The sequence below is a fragment of the Hypanus sabinus genome, chromosome 2 (assembly GCF_030144855.1).
Source record: "Hypanus sabinus isolate sHypSab1 chromosome 2, sHypSab1.hap1, whole genome shotgun sequence".
Taxonomy (NCBI): domain Eukaryota; kingdom Metazoa; phylum Chordata; class Chondrichthyes; order Myliobatiformes; family Dasyatidae; genus Hypanus; species Hypanus sabinus.
Genome location: NC_082707.1, coordinates 128,245,892 through 128,264,042, shown reverse-complemented (window position 1 = coordinate 128,264,042; position 18,151 = coordinate 128,245,892). Strand labels below are relative to the sequence as shown.

At 42.7% G+C, this 18,151-nt stretch overlaps 1 protein-coding gene across 28 annotated transcripts in view; it reads left to right on the top strand.

The window, feature by feature from the left end:
* The window catches only part of slc8a3 (solute carrier family 8 member 3), a 485,451-nt gene that overhangs the window by 442,101 nt on the left and 25,199 nt on the right, over nt 1-18,151 (top strand). For 3 of the 28 annotated variants that reach the window (XM_059954817.1, XM_059954838.1, XM_059954842.1), the window contains one exon: nt 94. The exons of the other annotated variants lie outside the window; for them this stretch is intronic. In XM_059954817.1, coding sequence (XP_059810800.1) covers nt 94 — 1 coding nt within the window. The remainder of the gene's footprint in view (nt 1-93; nt 95-18,151) is intronic. 28 annotated transcript variants of the gene reach the window in all.

The window sequence follows — 18,151 nt, the reverse complement described above, 5'->3', positions numbered from 1 at the left end:
GTTGACCATCTGCTTACCTGTAACTCATTACAACAATGGCTCACCTCCGGAGATCCATGAACCTGGCCTGGTCTGGGGAATGGAGGTGGAGAGGGTCTGTAGCTTTAAGCTCCTTGGTGTTAACAGATCAGAGGATCTGTCACGGGATCAGCACATAAAAGTCATTACTAAGAAGGCACAGCAGCACCTTTAATGTCTTAGAAATTTGCATAGTTTTGGCATGTCACCAAAAACCTTGATAAACTTCTATCAGTGCACAGTGGTTGCATCCTGACTGGTTGACTCATGGCCTAGTATGGAGGCACCAATGGCCAGGAATGGAAAAGACTACTGAAAATAGTGGATACAGCCTAGTCAATCACTGGCAAATTCTTCCCCACCTTTGAGCACGTTTACATGGAATGCTGCCAGAAGAAAGTAGTATCCATCATCCAAGACCCCCCCCCACCCCCCAGCCCCATCATCCGGACCATGCTCTCTTCTCACTACTATTATCATCAGGCAGGAGGTACAGATGCCTTAGGATCCACACCACTAGGAAACAGTTACTACATTACAGCTATCAGGCTCCTGAACTGACATGAATAACTTCATTCACCACTATTCTTAACTGATTCTATGACCTACAGGACCCTTTACAACTCATGTTCTCAGTAATAATTTTATTTGCATAATTTATCTTCTTTTGCACCTTGATTATTTGTCACCCTTTTTGTCTGCTCGAGTATAGTTTTAAAAAAGAATTCTACTTTATTTCTTTTTTTCCTGTAAATGCCTGCAAGAAAATTAAGACAGTATATGGTGAATACTTAGGTAGAGAATACTTTGAACATTGAACTTTAAACAAGCTTGCTTTAAACAAGTTTCTTGTAGTTTTGGATGGACTTTGACACTGCTTGTTGCCAGAAGGCAAAATGTGACTGTCCATATATGAAAAATTGTCAGAAAGTGGCAATGCTACCGTCAGGTTGAAAAACAATAAGTAAAGGGAAGTTTTTCTTCAAATCAGACATCAACACAGTCTCTGCTCATGCTAAGAGAACGATTATGGTCTATTTTTAGGACATAGAACACAGAATAGTAAAGCACAGTACATGTTAGTTCAATATTTAGACCTATTCCAAGATCAATGTTACCCTTCCTCCCACATAGATCTCCATTTCTCATTGGTCTCCATGTCAACTGAAGAGTTTCTTGAATATCCCCAATGTATCTGGTCACTCACCTACAGGAACGATATCAATAAGATTGAACGAGTCCAGAGAAAACTTACAAGGATGTTGCCAGGTCTTAAGGACCTGAGTTGTAGAGTAAGGTCAAATAGGCTCAGACTTCATTCCCTGGAGCATTAGAGAATGAGGGGAGATTTGACAGAAGTGTATAAAATTATGAGGGATGTAGATAGGGTAGATGTAAGCAAACTTCTTCCACTGTGATTGGGTGAGACTACAACTAGAGGTCATGGGTTAAGGGTGAAAAGTTCTGGCTCTTGAACAAAAGGGTATAACTACACTCATTTAAGGACGCTGTAATGTTGTCACTTCATGCTTGTTATTTATTACTTTTTTTTATATCTGCATTCACAGTTTGTTTACAGTTTACAGATCCTGTTTATGGTTACTGTTCTATAGATTTGCTGAGTTATGTGATGCACTACCAATAACTCCAAAAGACTGGAAATAGAGTAAATACTGAAAGGGTTTTATTAGCAGTAAAACAGAGCACGTCCATGCTGGATGACTGTGGGAGGAGCAGAGACACAATCACCTTTATCCAGGGGTCTGTGGGAGGAGCCACAGAGGAGCAGTCAGCAGAGGGGCGTGTCCAGACAGGTATACATGGTTTACCACAGTATGCCCGCAGAAAAAGAATCTCAGGGTTGTATTGGTAGCAGGCATAGCGGGCCAGTTCTGACAAAGACTGAAAAGGGTCCTTAGCTGGAGCTGTGGAAAGAGAAACATTTTGCTGAGAACTGGCAAAGAGAAAACAGGTTAGCAGCCAGTTGAAAATATTGTATACGTTACTAAGAGAGCTGTTGGCATTTGTTCAGCTTGTAGATCAGTTTAGTTTGGAAGATGAACATCCAATCAGAGAATTAAAATCTCGTCAGATTGCATTTGAAGACTGTGCCAGATTTCAATGTCAGAATTGATTCTCCAGTTACCAAAGCACTTATCGGGTATTTTTTAAAATGCCTTCTACAGTTTGTTGCATATATTATAAGGAACAGACATGGGAAACAGATGAACGAAACCAAGTATTGACATCAGTTTATCGTGTTTCTGTTTCTGTTTTCATGCCCACTTTTTCAGGGCTGAGGTCAGTCACATGAAGAACACTGGAGATCTATATTTCTCTTCCGCTACAGACCATTACGGTCACAATGGTGAATGCTTCAAAGCTGAAGCTGAAGGCTCTTTTTTAAATATGAACGTTGAAAGTTTTGGATATTAGAGGTCACACATCACAGACAATAGCTGGAGTTAAAATGAAAATCAGCTATGACTTATAACAGAACATCCCAAAGATTTCTTTTAACTATTCCCTCACGCAACTTCCCCAGTGGCAAACCACCCTCGGGCTCGAGCATCCGAACGAATAACTGTTGAGAAGTGAAGGGCGGAATGCTCCACTCCTGTCCATTCAGTGTTGTGCTTCAGGGAGCTTGTGCAGCCAATGTGGCTCCAGCCCGACATTCCCTTGGAGGGCAGGAGGTCCACTACGCTGAGTCACACTTCCCTAAAAGAATGATGCATTCAGTGGACAAATGTAGCTCTTGGGAGAATGGACAAGAGTGTCTGGTGATAGGTAGCGGTGGCGAACAATGGAATTGGAATTGGAATTTGTTATTATTGCCACATGTACCAAGATGCAGTGAAAAGCTTGACTTGGAAACTGTCCACAACAGTCAGATCAATGCACGGTGCAATGAGGTAGAACAAGGTAAAACAATAACAGTGCGGAATAAAGTGTAACCGCTACAGGGGAAGTGCAGTGCAAGTAAACAATAAGGTGTAAGATCATAATGAGGTAGACTGGGAGGTCGAGAGTCCAACTTATTATACCAGGGAACCATCCGATATTCTTATAATAGTGGGATAGAAACTGTCTTTGATCCTGGAGGTATGCTGTTTCAGGCTTTTGTACCTTATACCTAATGGAAGAGGGAAGACCATGGAAGATGTCCAGGGTATGTGGGTCTTATATGATGCTGGCTTCTTTACTGATACAGTAAGAGGTGTAAACAGAGCCCACAGAGATGTGGCTGGATTCCCTAATGTGCTGAGCTGTGGCCACAACTCTCCGCAGTTTCTTGAACCATGATTCCTCCAGATTGGATGCATTTGACGGGCATTGATAAAAGTTGGTTAGGCTTTGTACTTTTCCAGGCAGATCAACACAGCGAGAAACAGAATGAGAGATTACTAGGTGAATGAAGATTCTGTGTTCTCTGTCCTTCCATCAACGAGAATATTTCTTCTCTGTACTCTGTTGAGGCCACTCATTACTTTGAACGTCTATGCTCTGTTTTTTAAGCTTTTGACATGTAAGGGGAGCTTTTCTAGTGTTTCAAGCCTTTCAGTTACATTTTACTACATTTCAGAAGGCCTTTTCTGCATCTTCAGCAAGGATTGTGCATCCTCTGATGCTTGGAGTGCAAGAACAGGATGTAATATTCTAACTGTGGCTGAGCTTGCCTGTTATAGAGCGTTGTTATAAGTGCCTTACTTTGGTAATCCACATGTCTGTTTTTGAAGCTGGGCATATGTCCATCCATGTACACATTTGAGAATTTGTATCTGCATTGTTTCTCCGTGTACTTCCTACCAAATTACACCACTTGGTATTTTTCTTTATGAAACGTCATCTGCCACAGGTTCACCCTCTTCACTAGACTGTCTGCATCCCCCTGAACTCATGTCACTTTCCTCCTGACCATTCACAACTTTTGTAGTCTGCTATGTTCCTTTTACACACAAATCCTATGTTTAAGGTATCATACATAACAGAATCAGTACTGGCAGAAGTTCTTTGACCTACTTCAGTCACCCATCTGAGATTATTGAGATTGGTTTGACCGTGTGAGTGTGAATCATAGGGGTGGGAGATGCTTGGTCTGTATCACTGCACCATCAGTGACCTTGGAAGCATGGATGCATCTCCATGGAGGCTCCCATCTCCACCTCATTTACATCAGTAATTTTCAGGCTATCCTACTGATTCTTCACTCTCCACCAGAAGGAAGTACACCTTCCTGTCTGTGCTAATAAGCTTTGTAATCACCGTAAACCCTCCAGTGACTGCTCGGGAATACAGGCCTAATATTTGTGGTTGACACTGAGTGAGATGGGGAAATCATGGCGATACCTTGTCAGCCAGGCCTAATATTTTGCTTCTGAGAACAGGTTAACTGCAGTCAAGTGGTGGGATTTTTACATTTCAGCAATGTGGTTCAGTTGGCAGTGTGCTTGGCTCGGAGTTACGGGTTCAGGACTCACTGAAGCACTTTGAACATAATTCAGGTTGCTTCCCACATGAGCCTGCTATTCACTCAGTTATTCAATATCCCACAAAAGAGCAGGAAATGCTGCTACCTTAACCAATCCTCCTCTCTTCACCAACAACAGAGGCCAACCAGCAGCCCACATCTTCCGCCAGGGGCAAGGCTGAGAAATGGCCTGAATTGGCCCAGCTGGCAGAGGATTGCACACTCTGCCCACCGTCTTCTGACCAGTACAGCATCCAGAACCCGGCTGACAGAGGGGAAATTATTCCGATCGCAGAGAGCAATGGCGACATCAGGTCCCTACCATCGAGCACTGTATAAGATTTAGAAGCAGGGGTATGCCATTTGGCCCTTTATAGCTGCCTTATGACAGATGAAGAGCCATCTTGGGGGGGGGGGGGGATTGGAGTGAATGTGGGTTTCTGAAATGAAGTGCTGACATCAGCAGAGCTCAAGCTGCCGGTTTTTATCCCTCATGTTGTTGCATCTTAAAGGGGAAGAGTTAGCATGGTGTACTGAGCTGTGAAGCTTGTGTGTCACTTCAAGTACATTCTCAACATGGTGGTGGGCAGTCAATACTGGGTCAAGAAAGGGGGAGGACAACATGCCATGATGAGTCCTCAGTTGATTCAACCTTTAAAGCCTTCCTCTTCCAGTCCAACAAGCCTTACTCCCTACATGTTATTGGCCTAAAATTCTGACCATTCTGGAAAGCCTTGCATGGCTGACCACTAAATGTTTCACAGAGAACCCAATGCTGCGAAATTCTATTACGTTTGTACATACCGAGCTCAGCAATCCCAGTGCCCCTCACTATTATAAAGTAAGCAGAGGGAGGCAGGGGGCCTGCTGTGTGTTGAGGGGTGGTGGGTAAAGACATCAAAGCAGTGGCTTGGGACGGTGGAACTCCCTCCCCACCGCTGAGCATATCTACACAAAGTGTTGTCACGGGAAAGTGCCATCCATTATCAGGGACATGCTCCCTTCTTGCTGCTGCCATCAGGAGGAAGATACAAGAACCTAAAGACTCACAGCATCATGTTCAGGAACAGTTATTATACCTCAACCATCAGGTTTTTGAAGCAAAGGGGAAATCTTCACTCAACTTCACTTGCCTCATCACTGAAATGTTCCCACTACCTGTGGACTCACTATCAAGGACTCTTCATCTCATGTTCTCAATATTTATTTTTTATTGATTTATTATTATTTCTTTCTTTCTGTAGTTGCACAGTTTGTTGACTTTTGCACACTGCTTGAATGCCCAAGTTGGTGCGATCTTTCATTGATTCTATTATGGTTATTATTCTATTATGGATTTATTGAATTTTCCCACAAAAAATGAAACTCAGGGTTGAATGTGGTGACACAATAATACTTCAGTAATGAATTTACTTTGAACTTTGCACTTTGAATTAGAATTGGGTTGGGAATGTTCAGAGTTGGGGGGGGGGGGGAGAAGATTACTGGCCACTGTAAATTACCGCTTTTGTATAGTTGAATGATAGAACCTAGGATGTGTGGGGTGGGGAGGGGAGTTGATGATGGGAATGTGGGGAAAATAAAATGGGATAAGCGTAGGATTAGTGTAAGTGGCCGCAGATTCAATGGGCCAAAAGGCCTGCATTTGTACTGCAGGACTCTGTAGAGTCACGTTAGTGAGGATGATCTAAGCCTTGGACTGGCGTCGATTCTGAGCTGCTCTACAAAGTCAGAAAGACAAAACTGAGACCTGGATAAATCTGAGGAAGAAGTTTCAGGGTTTAGGTACAGAGACTGCTGGAAAGGAGTTCAGATTCCAAACAGTTTCAAGGAATAAGTGTCACGTGTCATGTGCCTGGAGAGAGGTGCGAATTGGGGAGGGAAGGGTGAGAATCACAAGTGGGTAGGGTTCTCAACCTACCAGAGCAGGTCCGAAGTCTGATACGTGTTGTCCATGAGTGTCCATGACCACATGGGCTCGAACATGAAGAATGTTATAAGCCCAAGCTCAGAGCGTTTCTTTATTGGCCTTTTTCCACATAGCATCAGATATCAGTTTTAGTATCAAGTCAATATATTAAAAGGATTACAAAGGTGATGTTAGAGAATTTTTGACAATTGGTGTTACATCCTTTTATAATTGCTTTAGGAGGAGAGTAGATCACCAGCTAATCCATTATCAGGTCAGATTGTCATCTGCATCCGTTGCACTTTTTGATAACGTGCTCTGTTTATTCGCTCTGCAGCTCAGTGCAGTGTCAGGCCTCTGCAGCTCTTGTGTTCCCTCTGGTGGCCCCAGCTGATACAGTTAGTAAGTAGCTGGCAAACTTGTGCAAGGGCAATGAAGCACACCACAGGCAGTGATTTCAGCTCTCAAGTACGCCAAAGTGAAAATAAACTGCATACCACTAATTACTTGCAAGATTGCTACAGATGAAGTGAATGATAAACACAAGAGATTGTGCAGATGCTGGAAATCCAGAATAACACACACAAAATGTTGGAGGAATTCAGCAGGTCAGGCAGCATCTATGGAGAGGAATACGCAATCGGCATTTTGGGCCATGCCCTGATGACCTTCTGTGCGTTACAGATGGAGAAGACCACATTTGGTATTATAATCCACCCACTCACTTGGCACATAAAATCTCCATTTTATAATCCTGCCAATGATTTCACCCTTCCCTATCCTCTAAATTCCTCTAGTTTTGAAAGCTCCCAAGTTATTTTCACACCTCTAACTCAGGACATTTGATAACCCTGAATTCAATCACTCCACCATTGGAGGGATGTGCCTTCAACTCGCAAGTACCTAAACTCCAAACCTTCTTCCCCAGATTTATGCAGGTCTCTGTTTCATCTTTCATAGAGCTGCTCAGAATCGACGCCAGTCTGAGGCTTGGATCATCCTCATTAACGTGACTCTACAGAGTCCTGCAGTACAGAAGCAGGCCTTTTGGCCCATTGAATCTGCACCAATTTCACTAATCCCTCTCTTATCCCATTTCATTCTCCCCACATTCCCATCAGCAACCCCCTTCTCCCCCATATCCCAGACTACCACTCAGCTACTCTAAAGGAACAATTTACTGCGACTGATTAACCTCCTAATCTCACGTCTCTGAAATGCGCGAAGAAGTCTGAGCACCTGGAGTAATCTTACACTGTCACAGGGAGAGCGTGCAGCCTCCACAAAGGCAGCACTACAGGTCCTGATGGAACCCAGATCACTGGAACTGTGAAACAGCAGCTCTACACGTTGTGCCTTGATGTGATCCAATACCGGTTTATATCCAGTCACATTTACTCTTTCAGCTTCCCACGTGGTTGCCTCTTGTAGATTTGCCTCTCTTTCCTGTGAGCTAAGCATTAGTTCGAGCTTGATCTTTCAAGCATTCCACCACTTGTCTCCTCTCCACATCCATGATGTCCTCGAGGATGTCCAATCAGGATGTTCTGTAGGTGAAAATATATGTCCCTACCGGCTCCAAAATAAACTATTTTATCGAACAGTGCTGGTCACTGCCTGTGCCGCAGCATAGCCAAAATATCTAGTGCTCATTCCTGCTAGGGTAATTCCCTGGGAATGCTAAAACTGTTTGTCTGGCCCTTTGCTTCCCCTCCCCAGAATGCTTAAGTATATATAGGAAGAGGTTCAGCAGTCACTGATAACTGATGCACACACTGGCCCACAGCCCAACAAGCTGTAGCTTGTGCACACAGGCAGACACAAGGTGTGGGCCTAAGGTAAAGGCCTGGGCCTACATATGAGTCTAGATAAGCAGATGCAGGCCCAGTTTCGCTGTGGACGCATACACCCACATTTGGTATAGAGTCATAGAATGGTACAGCATGGAAACAGGTCACGCCCACACCAGCCAAATTAATCCCACCTCTCAGGCGTTGGCTTGTAACCATCTAAGCCCAGGAGATTCAAGAGCAAGCTGTCTCTGGCTGTGCTCCCACCACCCTTTCAGGCAGTGGGTGAAGAATATAGAGTACTGTATGTATGCACGAGTCTGCATTTCGGCATGTTTCTGCAAGTCCAAGCACATCCATCATCTCTGATGAAATGTCAATGACCTGAAACCTTAATTCTGTTTCCCTTTCCCCAGGTGCTGTCTGACCTGCCAAATCTCTCCTGCCTTTTCTATTTTTATATTAGATTTCCAGAATCTACATTTTTTATTTATTTTTAGTAAAACTCTATTAACTTTGCATAATCTTTTTGATAACGTGGGGAAAAAATACACCTGGAGAAAATAAGAGTTTAAATAAAAACACAAAAACTATTATTTTTCCTCTCTGAATCGGTCTTTTTAGTCTGATACCAGTGCTTCTGTGAGCAGTTTTAAATATAGATTATTTCCAGAATGTGGGACATGTTAGGCGGACAATTGTGTATTAGGAAGCTGTGGTTTTAAAAGCTTTACGTTGTCAGGAATTATTGGCTTGTCAGTTTCTTATTTTTATCAAGAAAGAGCATGTGATGACACGGGTGCTGAAATTGCCAATGATAGCGATATATTCTTTACAGAGATTATTTGTGTGATTGCTTTAAAGGTCATTGTCTGAAGTCCTTTCACCATACTGGCAGTTGTCTTCATTTTGTGAATGCTCTTCTCAGAAATGCCTACAACTGAGCAGCTCACCAAGCTTTCATACACTTGAACTTTTAAGCAGTGGCATGGGTGGGATTTTTTTGCAATTAAGAATCTGTATCCTCCAAAACTTTGAGGGAGTTTAATTTCTTCACACCCTATTGCTTTAAGAAGTGGTATCAGGGAGTTGTAGTGGAATGACCTCTCTTTACATGCATGATAACTCCACATTGTTTCGCATTTTCCAGCAATAATTACGGCCCCATTGATTACAACAAACAGGCCATGTTCTATTTATTAGTGTGCAGTTTTCTAATGAAACGCAGATACAAGTGAAACTAGTTTGTCAGTCTTTGTAGTTTTCATTCGTTCTATTGTACTTCTTTGTTCTTTTGTGAGTGCCTGCGTGAAAATAAATCTCAAAGTAGTATACATGGTGACATGCACATACGTTGATAATAAATTTACCTTACACTTTGAACTCCGAAGCTGTTGACAATGAGACTCAGGCTGCAGTGACAAGGACTGGTCAGCCCTCCACAGTTGTGACCACCTCTTTGTAAATATCAAAGTGAAACATGCAAGCAGCCCAGACCTATCCATGTTCCTCATCTCCCGGTGTTCCCAGCTCCAGCTGTACACGTGACCCACACTCCACCCCAGATTCTACAACATACCCCTTCAAAATTCCTGAGCCCTGAGTTTTTTCAATCATAACTATAATTCCAGCAACATGCCAATTATTGATAGTTTATACTTTGCCAGCACAGGATGTCCAATGCAGTTCACCTCATGGTAAAAAGGATTCACAGGACACCATGTGAGAGGGGCTCCTTTAACAGCATTCCCAGTAATACGTGGCTGACCTCGCAAGTCCACGCTCAGTCAGTGGATAACAAGGACTCAGCATAATTAGTTTGGTGAGAGCTTAATTGTTGTCAACTCAGAAGTGAGTTTAGATTTTGACCTGTCGAAAGGAGATAAAATATGGGTAAGACGAAATGCGACTGAAAGGTTCACTGACAGTTCAATGTAAATTCAGCAGTACAGGCCCAATGTGGTCCTAGCATAAAGATACAAAAGGAAGCTTTTGTTTCTTAATTGGAAATTGATTTCACCCTAACCTGATGGCGTGCAATTAAATCAGTTTGATTTTATTTCTCAAAGGTTACAGCGGTTAATCAAGCTGCTATCAGTGGGAGAGGTAGCAACATGTATGTTCAGGTCACTCATTGCTGAAAACTAATTTTCTAATGCTTGAAAAATATTTCAAAAGTGCATAGGTTACTTGCAGTATTTATAGCATTAACCAGCAAGCAGATTGAGTCAGAGTATATTATCAGTAACATATCTATATTTATTTGTGTGAAATTCTTCTTCTTTGATTTAAATACAGCTGGAAACTCACTTTAAAATCAGTGGGCATTGTAAACAACTCTAGTCTGATATCAGACTCACAATATTTCATTTACAAGCAACAGGGCTAACAGTTTTGATTTTAACTTGTTAATCTGGCTTCATCCGAAAGGAGAACATGTCTACTGTGCATTAGCCATGAGAGAAATGCAGTCAGAGTAACTGATAAGCATTCATGCCAATGACTGATGTCGCCTCAGTGGATTTTAAAATTCAGCTGTTTCAACTCTTACTGTTTCCAAAGGAGAACAATGAATACTAATTTATCAGAATCGGGCAGATGCAATCAATATCAAATTTACTCCACAGGAGTTCAGTTGGAGCATTCAGACAACATGAAAGATGTCTCCTGAATGCTTTCAAGTGACAAGACAGACTTAATTTGATCACCACCAGAGACTGTATCACTCACTGGAAAATAGGCTGTTGTTACTCTAGAGCTTTGACGCGGGGAGGTTTGTGTTGAATCATTTGGTTTTTATTAAGGATGTCTAGCAGGTGGTGGTGTGGAGATATGTCTCTATCAAAGGAGGTGTAAGGTGCTCCTTCCTTCTACTAGCCGGCAGGCCACCCTTGTACGACCCGCTTAGCGCACCACCCCGATCAGGGTCACCTGAAGCCATTGGAGCAGGCGGTGGATGGTTGCATGAGCAGCCGGTGCAGATTGCAAGTCCTGGTTATGCGACCACTGACACCAGGCTGAAGAGTATTGATAATGGCTGGAGGCACCCGTCTTGTAAAGGCACTGCCCAGAAGAAGGCAATGGCAAACCACTTCTGTAGAAAAAATTTGCCAAGAGCAATCATGGTCACAGAGATCACGATTGCCTACATCATACAGCACTGCACATGATGTTGATGAATCCAAATGAGCACTTTGAATGGCATGGTGTTGATCTTGTTGTTATCAATGGCTAAGTTTGCCCCTTTATTCTCTCTTTTGACCCAGCAAAAGAAGTATGATTCCCTAGATGTGAGAGGCTGCAGTCAACAATTGGATTTCTTTTGAAGAATGGAGAGGTTTTGTCACTCTATTAGAGTATGGAAAACAAAGAGATACCATTTGCAGGTGTCTGCTGACAATGTTAATCATTAGAAGCATAGAACGCTTGGGATGTAGAGATACATAGAATTCCTGCCTCCTAGTTTCATTGACCTGGGTTCAGTCTTGACCTTTGGTGCTCTGTGTGTAGTGTTTGCATGTTCTCACTGTAACAGTGTGGGTTCCATTTTCTTCTCCTGTTCCAAGATCATGCAAGTAGATCTGTATTCTGTAAATTACTCCCAAGTGTGTATGTGAGAGGTAGAATCTGGGAGGAGCTGATGGGAATGTGGGGAGAATAGAATGGGTTAGGGTAGGATTACTGCCATGGATGTTTGATGGTCAGTACAGATTCAGCGGGCCGAACAGCCTGTTTTAGTGCCATAGGACTCTACGCCTGTGCATTGTGATTGCAAAACAATGGACATTTCTCAGGTCAGTCTACAAACTATCTGATGAGCTGTGACTTATGCCAGCCGACCTGATCAGATTCCCTGAGTGATGACATCTGCTGGTGATGGAGCCGTTCACCCTTCCCCAACTTCATGGCCAAGAGGTCTTACTTTCAAGGTAAAACCTCGTTAGTCTTACCAGCTGTCATTGATAATCCCCCTTTGACTGTACACTGAGTTTCATAATCCCTTCCAACCTCCCACCAAACCGTCCACCCCACTCGAACCTCGTTTTGAATTTTAGCCCCGCTCTGTCCTCTTGTTTCTCCGCATGTCGTCTGTGCTGGTTTTGTAGCAGGCTATAAAGTCACAAGTGACAATATGGTTACTCTAAACAGGAAACTTCATTTTCCAATAATTCCCAACCATCTGCTCTCCCTTTTTCATTGCTTTATGCTGCTCATTTACTGAATGTGCCTGAGTTGTTTTCATTATTGAACCATGAAATGCCATATTTAAATGAATCGGTGAGTGAGACACAAGGGTTCCAGCACCCTTGGCGGGTATCATGCCTGCTTTTACACTGGTCCAAATGCAGCCAGCTGCATTTATCGCTGATGAATTTTAGTTATTTGCAGAGACTGGCTTGGCCAGAGTTGTTTTCTTTTGAACAAATAAGACTGAGGGTACATTATATACAAAATGATGGGAGTCCTCAGAGGATCTGTTTCCATTAATGGTAAAGGCAGCATCAGAGAGAGCATAGATTTAAGGAAATTGACAGAAGGAGGCTTTTGGGCATTTGTTTCCATGCAGAGAATTGCGAGTGTCTGGAACTTGCTGCCTGAAAGACAGTGAAGGCAGAAACGGTTATAGCATTTCAATATACTGTACTGTGTGGAGGCAAAAACCTGAGGGACCAGAACCTGTGAGTGAGAAAGTTAGTTCTGTCAAATTTCTATGATTCTATGACTATGCTTTGCCCAGACATATCTGTGTGTGTGTGTATATATATATTTATATATAGCCAGGGTGCCCAAGACTTTTGGACGGTACTGTGTTTCTCAATTTGAACAGAGAGCAAGTTTGTAAATCTGGCAGAAACAAAAGATACTGTAAGACCATAATACATAGGGACTCAATCAGGCCAACATTTTCTCAACCACTGAGGTCAGGCTAACTGGTCTAAAATTTCCTTTCTGCTGCCTTCTACCTTTCTTAAAGAGTGGAGTGACATTTTAAATTTTCCAGTCTTCTGGCACATGTCAGAGTCCAATGATTTTTGAAAGATAATTACTAATGCCTCCACAATCTCTACCACTGCCTCTTTCAAAACCCTCAGGTATAGTTCATCTGGTCCAGGTGACTTATGTACCCTTTAGGTGTTTCAGCTTTTTGAGCATCTTCTTCCTAGTAATAGTAACTGCACTCTCTTCTCTTACCCTGCACCCTTCAACATCTGGCACACTGCTAGTGTCTTCCACAGTGCAAAATACTCATTTAGTTCATCTGCCATCTCTTTGTTCCCCATTATTATTTCTCCAATTTCATTTTCTAGTGGTCCTCTCATCTCTTTTATTTTTTACATACTTGATAAAACATTTACTATTCATTTGAATATTGTTTGTTAGTTTGCTTTCATATTTCATCGTTTCCTTACTAATGATTCTTCTCATTGCTTGGTGTAGGTTTTTATCTTACTGCTAATTTTTGCTTTTTTGTAGGCCCTCTCTTTTGCTTTTTAATCAGCTTTGACTTCCCTTGGTAGCCCCAGTTGTACTATCTTGCCGTTTGAGTATTCATTCATTTTTAGAATACATTTATCCTGCACCTTCCTCATTTTTCCCAGCAATATATGCCATTTCTGCTCTGCTGTCATCTCTGCCAGCATCTTCTTCCACTTTACTCCTCTCTCATAACACTGTAATCATATTTACTCCACTGAAATTATGCTACATCAGACTTTACTTTCTCCCTATCAAATTTCAAGCTGAACTCAATCATATTGTGGTCACAATATTCCTCAGGGTTCTTTTACCTTAAGCTCCCTAATCACCTCTGGTTCATTATGTAACACCCAATCCAGTAGAGCTACACTCCTAGAAGGCTCACCAACAAACTACACTAAAATGCCATCTGCAGATATTCAACAAACTCACTCTCTCGGGGTCCATTGCAAACCTGATTTTCCCAATCGATCTGCATGTTGAAATCTCCCATGATTATCATAACATTGCCCTTTTGGCACATCTTTTCTATTTCACTTTGTAATCTGTAGTCCACATCCCAGCTCTTGCTGGGAGGCCTGTATATAATCACCATCAGGGTCCTTTCATCCTTGCAGTTTCTTAACTCAACCCACAAGGATTCAACATCTTCTGATCCCGTTCACTCCAGTTCCTACCCCCAATCAAATTAGCTTAAACCCTCCCCAACAGCTCTAACAAACCTGCCTGCAAGGATATTGGTCCCCCTCAGGTTCAGGTGCAACCCATCACTTTTGAACAGGTCATACCTCCCCCAGAAGAGATCCCAATGATCTTAGATCCTGAAGCCCTGCCCTCTGCACCAACATCTTAACCATACATTAATTTTCCATTTCATCCTGCTTCTACCCTCAGTCGCGCATGGCACAGGCTGCAATCCAGAAATTCCTACCCTGAAAGTCCTGCTTCTCAGCATTCTACCTAGCTCTCTAAATTCTCTTTTCAGGACCTCTTTGCCTTTCCTTCTTGTGTCATTGGTACCAGGATGTATCAAAACATTTGGCTGCTCTCCCTCCCTATCCAAAATGCTGTGGACGCGATGTGAGATGCTCCTGACCCTGACATCGGGGAGGCAACATACCATTGGGGTGTCCTGTTCACATCCACAGAATCTCCTGTCTGTTACCGTGACTACTGAGTCCCCCATCACTACAGCTCCTCTCTTCTCCCTCTTTCCCTTCTGCAGCACGGTACCCATGCTCAGTGCCAGCATTCCTCCAGGAGGCATCCCCCACAGGGCTGCCTCACGCTAACTGAAGATTCACATTTCCATTTCTCCTGACAGTCAGCTACTCCCCTCCTGCAACTTCGAGGTGACTACTTCCCTGAAACTCTGATCGATTCTCCAATACAAGCCGAAGGTCATCCAGCTGCTGCTCCCGATCCCTAACACAGACTTCAAGGGGCTGCAGCCGGCTGCACTTCACGCAGATGTAGGTCCCTGGGATGTGTATGGGACAGGTGGCAGAAAAGGAGCACCTGAGCTTGGGGGTGTGGGGGGTGAGAGTGGTGTGGTGTAGTCACACCCAGCCCTGAGACACCAGGCAACATCATCTGATTCCAAACAATTGGTTTACTGATCATTACAGAATGTCTCTCTGGTATTTCCCACTCCCTCACCTCTCCCTTCCCATTTTCCCAACCATGATGCCCCTCTCCCTGCCCCCTTCCCACTCTCAGTTGACAATAGAGACCCACATCAGAATCAGGGCATGATCACTCATGAATTTTTTTTTTTGTGTGGCAGCAGTACATAATTTTACTATACTACTGTGCAAAAGTTATAAGCATCCTAGCTATGTATACATGCCCAAGGCTTTTGCACAGTACTCTAGATTGATAGACAGATGTAACAGGAAATCAGATGGTTCCGGTTGGAGGGAAAACAGATTTGTTAATGTACATTGGGAAGATTTGTAATTACCCAGAGGTCAGAATGTGAATAAAATCAGTGGAAGATACAACCTAAAAATTGGCAACCAAAAAAGAACAGAAATAAAAGGAACACCAGCTAATAAAAGGCTCGTGCTGATGTTAGGAAAATCTGAATATTTCACAAGTTGAAATTCCTTTGCACAATGTAATTATTGAAGATGTTAAGCTTTTGTATACAGTTCCTTTGTCCATTATTTTAACTGAGAAGTTTATTCATGTAAAATAACTGGGTTAAAATGTCATTGTAGCAAACAAGGACATCTAAATCATTAAGCCATTCATTACCAGAGTCACGCAGAATGATTTGAAAGCATTAACTGCTTGAGTCCCACCTTCCCAATGACACCATACAATAATGTTATAGAACTGGTGGGCAGGAAGGATAAAGAAAAAGTAGAAAATAGCAAACTACAGTTCCAACAGGGATATATCAGAGAACACATTATCTGTTCTCTTCAAACAAAACAAAGCTGTTAGATCCAAGTCTACCTAAATCTGAAAAAGGCAACTTATATCACTGGGATTATTATCTCTAAAGATTGAGTCTATGTGTCATTATTTTATTTTGGTCCCAATATTCATCAGTCTCTAAGCTTCTGCATTGGTGTGCTTTATTTCAATGAAGATTAAATTAGTCTATCTTATTGATGTGTATTTTGAATGCACATTTCACTTTTAGTAATGATGGGCAGTTAAAATCAAATCTGGGATAAGTTCCTGAAGACAGAGAATAACTATGACACTTCAATGCCGTTATAGAAACCTGACTGATGGTTTACTTCATATAAGTTAACTGGCTGTGAAATGTTTTCTGATACCAGAAGCACAGACGTAAGTTACAATGCTGCTGCTAAGGTTGATTATGTCTGCATGGGTTTCCTTCATATGCTCAGATTTCCTCCCACAGTCCAAAGACGGACCAACTGGTTGGCTGATTGGTCATTGTAAATTGTCCTGTGATTAGGCTCGGATTAGATTGGGGATTTCTGGTTGGCATGGCTCAAAGGGGCGGAAGGGCCTATTCCGTGCTGTATCTCAAAAAAAAACATATGTCTCTGTACAATTGATTCAGCCATTCCTAACTCCAGCTCATGGTGGCTGCAAGCCCAAACCGTGTGACAAGCTCACGTTGGCAAATGCAGCAGGAATTTTGAGCACAGAATGACTCCTCGTTGGCATGAATGCTCCTCCTTCTCCTTTACTCTCAGTAGCATTGAACCGAAAGCTCTTCGCACAATGGCTTCTCCTGCCTTTTTCATTCCTTTCAGCTTCTTCGTACTTTGGTATTTTTGCCTCGCTCAGGTATCAGCAGAGTGAACTAAGGAATTAATTCACGTACTGAACTATTGAAGCAGGAGTACAGGATATTAAGCTATTTGTTAATAGAATCACATAAAACAATCTGAATGCATTAACTGTTCGAGTATCTCCTTCATTTCACAATTTGCAAAATCATGTTCTTTACCCTTTGTTAGGAAAGTTAAGGAAAAATTGATAATCCGCTGAAAACTCACATTCACTTTGTTTTTAGTTGATTAAAGATCTTTAGACTTCAAAGCATCCAAATGCAAAAAAATTGACAAGGTCACACATCGTTAGTTTAGATTCTAGAGATCCAATAGGAAAACACGATTCAAGTCTCTCGCAAAATGTATTATTATTTTGTTACTTTACTGTTTGAGTTTATCCTTCAGTCTTTCAAGTAGCAAAAGAGCTTTTCCCTCCTGTGTAACATGTCTATTTAAAGAGGAATTTATTCAAGGACTGTGAGGGCTCTGGCAAGACCAGCATTTATGCCCATCCCCATTTGACTTGAAGAAGGTCACTTCATAACTCTGGCGTAATAAAGATTTGACCAGCAGCCAACCTGGACATCAGAAGTCTGGAGAGGAAGAGCCACAGCCCGAGGATGAAAGACAGCAGCAGCAGGCTGAGGCAGCACAATAGAGCTTTAACCAGTGGCCAATCACCATCTGGGATTGACTAGTAAAAGTAAATTGAAGGAAGGCAGGGGCAAGCGCAACAGCCATCATCTGAGTGGACAGAGTCAGAGTGATGATTTTGAGGCTTCAGCTCTTAGATTATTTAGTCAGAGGAAGCAAAGGAAAGAAACATCAACTTTTTTTCATTCTATTCTGCTCAGCTAGGACAGTACAGATAACAGGCAGGATAGTGAAATGCTCTTCTTGCAGGATGTGGGCAGGCAGGGAGACCGCCGGTGTTCCTGATGACTACAACTGTGAGAAGTGCATCCAGCTGCAGCCTCTCACAAACTGCGTTAAGGAGATGGAGCTGGAACTGGATGCACTTTGGATCATTCAGGAGGCTGAGTGGTGATAGATAAGGACATAGAGTATAGAAAGGTAGCTACACCCAAGGTGCAGGTCACAGGAAACTGGGTGACAGTCAGGAAGGAGAAAGGGGTTAACGAGCCAGTGCAGAGTACCCCTGTGGCCATCCCCCTCAGCAACAAGTATGTTACTATTGCGGGGGGGTGGGGGGGAATGACCT